Source organism: Centroberyx gerrardi, chromosome 7 (genome assembly GCF_048128805.1).
Source record: "Centroberyx gerrardi isolate f3 chromosome 7, fCenGer3.hap1.cur.20231027, whole genome shotgun sequence".
NCBI classification, from domain to species: domain Eukaryota; kingdom Metazoa; phylum Chordata; class Actinopteri; order Beryciformes; family Berycidae; genus Centroberyx; species Centroberyx gerrardi.
Genome location: NC_136003.1, coordinates 5900373 through 5912341, shown reverse-complemented (window position 1 = coordinate 5912341; position 11969 = coordinate 5900373). Strand labels below are relative to the sequence as shown.

The 11969-nt window shown below is 41.8% G+C and overlaps 1 protein-coding gene across 1 annotated transcript; it reads right to left on the bottom strand.

Annotated features, from left to right (window-relative positions):
- Positions 1 to 675: 675 nt before the first annotated feature.
- On the bottom strand, positions 676 to 11531 carry thoc6 (THO complex 6). The gene is made up of 13 exons (XM_071909873.2): positions 11401 to 11531; positions 9597 to 9688; positions 9387 to 9451; positions 8317 to 8420; positions 4955 to 4992; positions 4710 to 4758; positions 4459 to 4530; positions 3937 to 4039; positions 3770 to 3819; positions 3170 to 3232; positions 2097 to 2207; positions 1651 to 1779; positions 676 to 986 (listed from the first exon to the last, which is right to left on the bottom strand). The coding sequence occupies exons 1-13, from the start codon at positions 11413 to 11415 to the stop codon at positions 906 to 908; spliced, it is 972 nt and encodes a 323-aa protein (XP_071765974.1). The 5' UTR covers positions 11416 to 11531; the 3' UTR covers positions 676 to 905.
- Positions 11532 to 11969: the final 438 nt, after the last annotated feature.

Below are 11969 nucleotides of genomic sequence, written 5' to 3'. Positions count from 1 at the left end.
CATCTGATGCTGCGTTCAGGTCATATGGGAACAACCTTGAGACAACTTCAGTCAAAAGCAACGAATAATCCAAAACTTTTTTCACAAACACACATGCACTTTGAGTTCATGTTTTACGACAAAATAAACATGACAATATCAACCACAAACCAAACATCATTGGAGTAGTTGTGTCCTGCCATGGCTTTTTACGAGTTGGTATTACAAAATGAATTACGTGATGAAAATCGTTCATTTTGTTGGTTTTAACTGAAATGGGTATGTCATTTCCTGCCCCCAAGTAGTTCCCAAGTAGTATTTTCCACCTGAGGTGAATATTTCCTCGTAATGTTTACTACCTGAAAGCTGATGTGATGCATTTTCAAGTAGGAAGCTAGTATCTACCATCTTTCTCATGTAACTTGAATGCAGCATCAGTCACGTCCAGACCACGCCCTCTCGTTTTCTTCCTTGTTGCTCAACATCAACAACAGGGCTGTAATAAGCATATTAAACATATATCTAGAATGTATGGTAATTATTGAACAAACCTTTCATTCCTAAATTAAAATCAGTCAGATAGAATGGAGAGCCAAATGTTTTGTCTAGTTAAAAACTATCTTTAGATAAAAATGACAATTAGGTAACTTGAATGGATAAATGCTAACTCAAGTTTCTATGGACATGAAACACATATGAAAAAAATATTTTATTGTCATAAAACTACATGATACTGAATCCTGGAATGCTTGAGTTCTAACATCTGCAAAACAACTAACAACTTAGAAAACTGCATTCAGGGCTCCATCTATAAGACTACAAACAGTACGTGTTCATCATTCACCTGTTTCATCATATTCGAACAGCTTTAAAACATCATTCACTCAGTGTGAGTGTGGTGTGTGTGTGTGTGTGTGTGTCAGTGTTCAGAAGCTTAGAGAAAATGCTCTGTAGGACAGGTTGGTGAATACATCTATATGGTTACTGCTGCCTCCAACTGTCAGCACCTGCAAAAGAAAAATGACCATACTTATTTTCATTTACTTGCATTTACACTTGGTCTTGGTGTATACTGACGTGTTAGCATGGAGCCTATCAGTCAACATGGTGTATGCTAAAGTGTTAGCATCGAGCATACTATCACTCAACATAGTGTATATACTAAAGTGCTAGCATGGAGCCTACTGTCACTCAACATGGTGTATGCTAAAGTGTTAGCATGGAGCCTACTGTCACTCAACATAGTGTATGCTGAAGCGTTAGCATGGAGCCTACTATCACTCAACATAGTGTATGCTAAAGTGTTAGCATGGAGCCTACTGTCACTCAACATGGTGTATGCTAAAGTGTTAGCATGGAGCCTACTGTCACTCAACATAGTGTATGCTGAAGCGTTAGCATGGAGCCTACTATCACTCAACATAGTGTATGCTAAAGCGTTAGCATGGAGCCTACTATCACTCAACATAGTGTGCTAAAGCGTTAGCATGGAGCTACTATCAGTCAACATAGTGTATGCTAAAGTATTCGCATGGAGCACCAGAGCCAATGATCTACCAGGGACACATGGTTGACCGACAAACTACCAAAAACTTGGTATATTCCTTTCATGGTCAAACCTTCACTTCATGCAGCCCTGGGTTGCAGTATGTGGTGTGTTTGCTGCCTCACCCGGTGTTCAGTGCTGTTGGTGTTGAGCGCCAGCGTGTTGAGCGACTGTGGCGTACAGGGGATCTGAGCTTTAACCTCTCCGCCCAGAAGACAGTGGGACACGCACTGGCCTTCGCCTACCGTCAGGATCTACAGCATAGGGTGGAGAAAGACAGAGGGAAAAATCTGACAAATGTTCTTCCTTCTTGGTTTGTTAATGTGGTTTTTCAGTCTGGTTTCCACTCCAGTTGGGCTGAAAGCCATCTAATGCGATGAATGTGTGAAACAAGTTAGAAAACACATTCTGCTATATTCCTGTAAAGTGACTAATTTGTAAAATTCCCTGATATTCCCTGACTTCCTGAGAGAGTTTATCATATATCCCAGGCAAAGGAGGGGAAATGCACCGGTGCACGGTGAACTCTCACACGCACACACACACACACACACACACTTGATGATCTCACCATGTCTTGGTAGAAGGTTGCTTGTCTCTGGCAGCCTCGCAAAGGGAAGATGGAGGTGGGGGACAAGGAGCGAAGATGCCAGAGAGACAACGACGGACCTCCTCCACACAGCTGGGGAAAACAGGAAGAGACCGACAAACACTCCCATTTATGAACAAACACTTCTTTTTTTTACCAATTCTTATTTACACACATTTCAAAGAGGAGGGTGTAGAAAAACTAGGCGTTCACCGATAAGGACTTGAAAGGAAAGGATGCCTTTTCTTGGAACAGAAAAGAAGAAGTGAAACAAGGAAGGTGGGGAGGTGATTCATAACATGTTGCATAGATAAGAAAAATCAGACATTCCCACAGTGCAGTCAGCCATGTTGGCCGCTCTGCACAAATGATAACGACTTCAGAGCCACTTTTCAAAGACAGTGGATCTCGACAAGTCAGGACAATGCTCACAGATTGTCCCGTAGGAAGGTGTGGTGCGTTGATGGAAGGAGAGACCAGTAGTAATGCTGCATTCATGTCCCATGGGAAAGGGTACCGTCTTTCCCATGGGACATGAATGCAGCATTACTACGAGGTTCCTACAAGAAAATACTGTTCACCTCAGCTTTCACATGTAAATACTACTAGAAAATACTGTTCACCTCAGCTTTCACATGTAAATACTACTAGAAAATACTGTTCACCTCAGCTTTCACATGTAAATACTACTAGAAAATACTGTTCACCTCAGCTTTCACATGTAAATACTACTAGAAAATACTGTTCACCTCAGCTTTCAGATATAAATACTACTAGAAGATCATCTTAAAAAGCACACAACTACTTGCTGGGTTTTTGGTTGACATTGTAATGCTTGTGAACTCAAATGTATCATCACTAAGTTCATGTATGCCAAGTGTGAAGAAGCTGATCAGGACCAACTTAAGTCTACAGAGAACTTCAATCATGGCTTCTTGATGGCTTTAAGCAAGTTAAAATGCAAGAACACTTCCAAGTCGTAGCTTTTAACCACAGAGTCGTGACGGTTTTTCCCACAGGACTTGAAAGTAGCGTATGCGATGCTGGCTTCTTACCATCCAGTCAGAGTCAGTGGTGAGGCAGCTGATCCATTTCCCGTACTGAGGGCGGGCGCAGCTCTTTGTCCCCAACAGGAGGGGGGAGGGGGGGAGGGAGAGAGAAGGTTGAGATTTGGTTTACATTCTTTTGTTATACACATACTGTATATACAGGGATGGGACGATATGCTCATCTCACGATACGATTCGATACGCGATATGGGGTTCAGGATTCAATACAACCACGATACAATGTAATAAATAAAAGTTCAATGACAACAAAGTCTGACTGTGCTGAATTATGTTTATGAGCCACAAATCTTGGCAGTGGCATTGGTTTGCTTGAATGTAAACAATTTAAAAATGTCATTACAAAGTGTAAATAATATAATTTGGATGGAGAGCTTGTGAAATTGTGATGGGCAAGCGTCTCATTTGTGATTACTGCAGTAGAATAAAATGGAGCTAATGTCACCATTCATTTTTCTGCCACACGATACGTATTGTCACATTTTTGTATTGTGAAATACTGAATTTCGATGTATCGCCCCATCCCTAATCACAAATGATCGGAACAGTCTTTCTATTATGATTGCATCACGTGACACAACGTCTTACCTCATATTTGTAGACCTCGATGCAGTGAACAGACTGGCCCGTCCTACAGTCTAGAGGGATGGGAGGAAAAAATGAAAATAACAGAACTTTTGACTCCATTTTTATTGCACTTTGGCATTCTGCAAACGCCGTGACTGACAGGAGCAGCCGACATGGACGTCACTCACCCCAGATCCTCACAGCGCCGTCCTCCCCACCGGACAGGACCTCCGCCTCTCTCTCTCTCACACTCAGACAGTGGATGTAGTCTGTGTGTCCGTGCAGAACCGACTGGAGAGACGAGAGAGAGGGTTAAACGCAGTGACAACAGGAGAGAACTATCAAAACTTCAGCTGTGAAATCCAAACCGTTCTTTCCAAACAGTAGGATTATATTGGCAGGGCTCCCACTGTGGCCATGAGGTAAAATTCCATGACCGAATCAGAGTGCTTCCATGACCTAAAACTCCTCCTTCCTCGTTCTTAATGTTGCTTCTCAGTCTGGTTTCCACTCCAGTTTGGCTGAAAACCATTTAACGCAATGACTGTGTGAAACAAGTTTGAAAACGCATTCTGCTATATTCCTGGAGAGCGAGCCATCTGTAAAATCCCCAGAAAATTTATCAATACTCTGACTACACCTCGCCAAATTCAATGGCATTCCAGGAATTCCATGACCAGTGAGAACCCTGCATGGAACGCCTCAAAGACCTTGAAGGTGCCGTGCTCCAGATCCATGATGTGGATGTTGTTGTCTCCTCCGCCAATTATTAGGCTGTTATCCTGAGACAAAAGAGACAAAAGCGAGAGTGGAAAGAAAAAAGGAACAGGGAATCAAAAGAGAGAGAGAGAGAGATCTATTAGAATCTGACCAAATCAACATTATTAAATCTCAATTTAGATCTTTTCGACTGCAGTATGACTGGGGTGATTGGCCAGATGTCTTGCCAGACTGTACTCACTCTGGAGTTGATAACCATGGCATTAATCTCTGGGATCTCCAGGCTGGATCTGAGGAGGGAAGGACAACAAAGAGCGTTTTTGTGGTCTGCATACCCTAAAAGCCCACACATTTGTGCATAGGCACATGCACACACAAACCATCAAACTGCAGCTATGAAGGCATGATACAAACAGACTCCATTAAAGACATACAGTGAGCAAGCACAACACTATACACACAGACACACTGTCCGCTGTTTCTCACTTGTAATTGGGTCTTCGTGTCCATACAGCTTTGGTATTCTGGAGAAAAATGTGGAGAAAAAAAAATCAAACAAATGTGGACATAAAGCTCTTCTTGAAGTGGCCTAATGCCAAACCTGAAGGGATGGCTTTAAGGGAATGTCACACCAAGCTGATGCTACAACATAGAGCAGAGCAAAACACACAGCAAAGGTTTCTAGAACCAAGGACCAAACCTAACAATCTATCCAAATATTCAAGGTCAAAGTGTTTGGAGAACGCCCCAGTGAAACCCTCTCTTAAAGGAATACATCAAGTTTTTGGAACACTATCCATTATCGATTCAGTGATGAGAACATAGACACCAAAATCATCCATATGTCCCTGGTAGATCCTTTGCTCCAGCGTTCCATGCTAACACTTTAGCATACACCATTCCATTGATAACCCTACATCTTCTGAGTGTCTGGCGGTGAAACTTGTATTCTCCAGCCAGTTTTAATAAAAGTTGCACAGACGGTCTTCTATTCTGGTGTTATTGAGTGCAATAGAAATAATCTAAGAGTTCTGTTCTCCACCATCTCCTCTCTCCTTAAACCTGCCGGAATCCTGATTAATTCCATCTCTCCTGATGACTTTATGTCCTTCTTCCTGCACAAAATTGACAGTATTACAGCTCAGATAGGGGCGTCTCCTTGCCCAGGCCCTGCCATCTTTCTCCCACCAGTGCCTCCTGCCTGCCGAATGTCCAACTTCAACCCGGTTAGTGTGCCCGAGGTTAGCAAAGTCATCACTGGTATGCGCTCTACTACTTGCCATCTTGACCACATCCCTACTGCCTTGGTCAAATCCAGATCTGCCCACTGATAACACAGATTGTCAACTCCTCACTGCTCTCTGACCTTGTTTCCCAGGCTCTTAAAACAGGGTCTATCACCCCTGTCCTGAAAAAAACAGGCCTTGACGCTGACTCTCCCTCCAACTATAGGCCCGTTACTAATCTCCCCTTTCTGAGCAAAGTATTGGAGTATGTTGTTTCTACTCAACTGCAAAATGATCTTGCATCCCATCAGCTCCTTGACCCTTTCCAGTCAGGCTTCAGAAAGAAACACAGTACAGAAACAGCACTAGTCAGAGTTACTAACGACCTCCTCATTGCCGCAGACTCAGGTCACCTCAGTATGCTCATTCTGTTGGATCTAAGTGCTGCTTTTGATACTGTTCACCATCCCATACTGCTGGAACGATTGGAAATCCTTATTGGTGTCTCTGGCCCTGCACTGACCTGGTTCAAATCTTACCTGAGCAACAGACTGCAGTTTGTTACAGTTAACAGCCAACAGTCAAAACCAACCACAGTTACGGGGTTCCGCAGGGCTCCATCCTTGGACCCCTCCTCTTTAGTATCTACAGGCTCCCCCTCGGACAAATTATCCACAACCACGGCCTAAATTACCACCTGTATGCTGATGATACTCAAATATACATTCATACCACATCTGACATTTCAGCTACAATGGAGACACTCAACAACTGTTTGCAGAATATCAAATCCTGGATGCACAGCAGCTTTTTGAAACTTAACTCAGACAAAACAGAAATAATCCTCATCGGCTCCAAGTCCACAACCGATACAGTCCGCAAGAGACAGTTGGCCTTTTTTCACCTCCGGAACATAGCCCGGATCCGTCCACATCTCAAATTTGCTGATGCAGAACGGCTAATCCATGCCTTCATCACTTCAAGGTTGGATTACTGTAATGCGCTCCTCACTGGTCTCCCTTCCCATATCCTCAACAAACTGCAACTAGTACAAAACTCTGCGGCTCGACTCCTGACATCCACCTCCTCCCGAAACCACATCACTCCAATCCTTAGAGACCTACATTGGCTTCCTGTACGTTACAGGATAATCTATAAAGTGATGCTCCTCACCTACAAGACCCTGCACGACTCTGCTCCAGACTACCTATCAGAACTCATCTCTCCCTACTGTCCTCCTCGTTCTCTTCGATCCTCTAGCCATGGACTTCTGGCTCTCCCCAAGACAAGGCTCCACTCCTTGGGAGACAGAGCCTTTTCCTCTACTGCCCCTCGCATCTGGAACAACCTGCCTCCCACGGCATCGGACAGTGTTGATTCTTTTAAATCTCTTCTCAAGACTTACCTTTTTAGAGAAGCATATCACTTATGATTGCATTGTTAGTTTTAAGTATACTTAAAACATCTTTTTAAATGGTGTTTTAATGCTGTTTTGTTTTTAAGCTGTAAAGTGCTTTGAGTCATGAGAAAGTGCTATATAAATAGAATGTATTATTATTATTATTATTATTATTATTATTATTATTATTATTATTATTATTATTATACACTATGTTGAGTGATAGTAGGCTCCATGCTAACACTTTAAAGCTACACTAAGCAATTTTTTCTGACCACTAGAGGGTGACAGCAACCGTAACACATTTTGTAAACACACACAGCAAAGCTACTGGGCGACGGAAGCCCTTAAGGACAAACCATGCATAAAGGCTAATGGCTAAAATAAACGTACAAACGGAAAAATATCTCCAGTTACCAGTCTCACTTTGCCACATTTTTCTCCTGCTAAAGGTCACATATCCCACAATGACAAGTGAAGTTTACTAGTTGAAAACGTTTACTCGCTCGCTTCATCGATTCGCCATTACTCGGGCCGACTTTGACAACAAGCTTTAGGAAAGAGGTGAAAACAACAACACAGCTGCTGCTGTGTGGCTGTTTGTTTATATCATTATGTCTCATGGAAATCTCCACGTAGCACACGTTAGTTTCAGGATTGGTTACAGGGTCTGAAATCGCTTATTGCAGGTTTAACATGCACTAAGTTGAGTGATAGCAGGCCCCATGCTAACACTTTAGCGTACACTATGTTGAGTGATAGTAGGCTCCATGCTAACACTTTACAACACACCATGTTGAGTGATAGTAGGCCACTAGCGTTATCTCAAAAGTGAAAAAATGAGAACTTGCAGCAGCTCTGAAGCTAAATCATAAGTAATCTTAAATGGCGTACAGCTAAATCTGACAGTTTTGTATAGGAGATTGGTCAAATTTACATTAAATATTGTGTTGTTTTGAACAAGCAGGGACTACTTTCCCCCGTTTTCATAGGAAGTGAACGTCGTGGTTCCTCTGGAGGTGTCACTGAAACATGTATGATGGGTGGTGGCCACATCACAACCCCTTCATATTTAATAGTATGCAGGGGAAAAAGACCCAATCCAGAATTGTATTCTTGGCAGGGTGGAAAAGCTGCTGAAAGCCACTGCCCTTTTACACTGAAAATACCTACTAAATTCTAATCTAACATTAGCTTTCCGACAGTTCCCCACTCCTCAATACCTTTTTGATGAGCTCTGCCCAGCTCCAGGCGCTGACCTCCCCGTTACCGGCGCTGAAGAGGTGAGAGTCGGTGGAGAGAAGAGAAAAGACCGGCCCTTCATGTGCTAAGAGAGAAACGAGTTGGACAAGAAGAAATGAGACAGAATAACACAAAAAACAACTCCTTTATGCAGAAGACAACAGCATTTCCCCTATGATGTAGCAGTGTTGGGGGCGATATATTTGGTTTTGAGTCCATGTCCATCCCCGTTATCCCTATTCTAGTTCTTGTTTCAGGGCTAAATAGTTTACATTTAGATACACTTCTTAAAGTGGTAATTTTAGATATTGACCCGTACTTATTGTGTTCTGTGGAAATTGGACTAAATAGTATGTTCTTTGACTTGACATTGGTCTCTAGGACTGATGGCCATTTTCCTGCTGTGGTGACACCGCATCTCAAATGACCCCAAACTCACACACATACTTAGGATAAAACATGTATTTTTTCCCACTGAGGTATGAATTGAGAGGCTCTAAAAAAAAAAAACTAAACTAGAGTTGGTTTCCCAATGCATCCTTGTAGCAAAATGATCTGTGATCCATGGGACCAGGTCTAGGTTTCTACACAGTCGCTAACCCAAAAATGGCACAAGAGACACTTACAGTAGGACCCTGTGTATTGGTAAATGTAGTTGCTGTGACTAAATAATCGATTATTCTGTTTGATCCATTATCAGCAAGCGATACACTTAGTTTTGCTTGTTGTCTCATCTGTTTGTGTTTACAACTGTGGAGCACAAGAATAGCTTTTACTTCTTTCTGGACAAACAGTTTGATAGGACAAAGTCTGAAAAACACATCAACCTCTGTATCTGAAAGTCAATTGAGAGGCTCTTGAATAAGCAATTCAATAGTTGGTCACTGTGGCACATGTCTAGTGCAAAGACGCTTTGGGAAAGTCAGGCTTAACATGGTGAATTTGGACACTTTGCCTGACCAAAGAGCAAATCAAAACTGACAAATCAAACAAGGCATCTATTTTTCAGACAAAAGCTTGACTATCAAATAGATTGAAGATAATATCTCACCGGTGAATGTTAGGATGGGTTTTTGGCTTAGTGCAGTTGCCTCTGGGCTGAGAGCAGAAGAGAGGCTGGAACGAGTCGACATTAGAACACAGTAAATATATTTACAAGTCATCATACCACAATATAGGTAAAACACTGACAAAACAAGTCGACAAATTGCTTTATTTTGTCTCAGATGTCAGTTATTTCAGAACCCACTCCTCCGCTGACCTGAAAAGAGCGATCTCGCCGTAGTTGTTGCCGGCTGCCAGGAAGCGACCGCAGGGAGAGAAACTCTGGGAGAAGACGGACATGTGGAGAAGCTAGGAGGCAAAAATAACAGGACATCATTATGTTTTCAAAATGTTAACCATTACTCAGGATCAAATGTAACTTATGCCATTACATTTACCAGAACACAGGATGAGTTGTAACTGCTGTTATTGAACTATTTAAAGTTATTGGTTAATGTCGCAATCCCAACCCCTGCCCTCCCCTAGCTGCCTTACATTGTTTCTTTCCAGCTATAATTCTGATTTGTTCATCTTCGTGTGTAAAGTAAATGCACAAGGCAATTAAGGAATTATTTTCTGTTTGTTTACTCTCAATTGCTGATGTAGTGCATTTCAAAACATATATGTCACCAAGTGTATCTTTGGAATTTGGGAAATCAAGTATACGCTGACCTTAGGAAACCAAGTCTATCGACCTTGGTAAACCAAGTAGCCTATATTCATCTTGGGAAGGACTTGGCATCCTGAAGGAATATGTCTAAGCTCCAATAAAGAATCTAATTGTCTTCATATTCCAGTCCATTCCTGGACCAGTTCCAGTTCTTTCCGATGAAGCCTCTACTTCTCTACACTTTCCCTGTTAATCATTTGTCCCTGCTTAGCTTAAGAGACGCATTTGCTCCTGCCTGTCACTCCAGCTTGCTGAGCTACTTCATATGGGCCTATTTGTGCCCGCTTGGTAAAGTAGGCACTACAATTCCTACTGCTGTCTCAGCTAGCAGCCGCTTCAGTATTTCTTGAGTGTGAGCATTTCAATTCCTGTGATAGGCGTTATAGAAGTAAACCAAGGACCAACAATCCACACAGTGCTAGGCGATGCTGACTCCAAAACATACCCTAACATATGAACATTCAATCTCTACCTTCTCCACTTTCTTTGGATATCTCATACACTCAGTCTGTCTGTCTGTCTGTTACTCAGTCACACCACAATAACAACGGCAGAGAAGCTTGAGAAATTAGTTCTCATACAACCACAGCTTTGTTGGTAACACTGACCTCTCTTTAACCCCTGAAACTTTCTCGTAACCCTACAGCTTCCGTCCTAGGAGACACGGCAAACTCCATTAAAATAATCCTGCAGTTTAATATGTTCTTGCTTGTTGGCAAAGTTATCTGGTAGGACATGACTTAAGACCTTTTACGAATCATTAGCGTCCACCAAATACACCAAGAAAAACAGATTTCTATTGAAGTTCAACTTTTAGAATTGGTTCACCTGGCATTCCCACAATACTCTTCAACCAAAACACACCGGCGATAGCGCGCTGCCTGAACCAATTATAAAAACTGAGATTTATTGAAATAACGTGCTGCTTGGTACGTCATTTATTTGCCGAATTTACCAAGAGACCCTATCAATTTGCAAAATGTCTCAAGTCATGTTATACCAGGTACCTACTTTTGCCAACAAGCTAGGTAAAATCAAGCTAGCAGATTTTTGAACAGAGGTTGGCTTATCGTGGTCTTTATACAAAAGAGAACGGCAACATATCTGGGTTGTTTTTCCCCTGGAGACTACAAATTATGCACAAAGCAGAAAGAGATAACGTAAGGTTAACTAAGAGTTTAGGCCTACTGTATTAACGTTATAACAACATAAATGTATAGGGTGCTACTACTTTTTGGTAAGAACACAGCAGTGAGTGCGCTACCTAAGCCAACAGCAAAGCCTAGATATTAGGCCAAAATGACAATGGTTTCCTTTAATTCATGCCAGAAAACTGTCTAATAAACATTACCTCAATGGGACCCATGTTGCGAAAACCAATGCAATCCAATTTCCTATAAAACGTCTGCAATTACAGTAAGAAAATGTAAGCATAAAGGTGCGAGGGAAAGATTCAATTGAGGCGAGGAAATATGACGTCTTAGTAAACACCAAGGATTCTGGGATTTGTAGTACGTGTATTTTTCGGTTTGTCGGTTGGCAAACAACTTATTGGTGCATTACCGCCACCAAGTGGGCAGGAGTATGTATCGGTAATGTAAATCTAAGTAACCAAAACCACACAAAATAAATACATGAATACATAAAGTAAATAAATGAAGACTAGCTCCAAGCTTTGGTCTGCGTTTTTGTTATTTTGTTGGTAAGTAATGCTTTTTGCAATGAACAGTGCTTATACAGTAATACAAACATATGTCCTAAAGTTGTTAAAATATAGATATGAATAACACCATCATATTGACAATGTTGGTAAATGACCCATGAATTAGCTCAGCTGCTGTAACTGGATTCAGGTCTATTCAAAAGCTTTACATTTAAACATCCCAAATTAATTAATGTAAACAGTTTGCAGAGAAATGG

Bases quoted from the DNA above. Each gene is read 5' to 3' on its own strand.
- thoc6 (XM_071909873.2), bottom strand. The intron at 8,421-9,386 runs GTGAGATATTAT...TTTCTCTCTTAG, and splicing joins ACCCATCCTAACATTCACCG to CACATGAAGGGCCGGTCTTT. The intron at 4,759-4,954 runs GTGAGAAACAGC...TTCCCTCCTCAG, and splicing joins ACACGAAGACCCAATTACAA to ATCCAGCCTGGAGATCCCAG.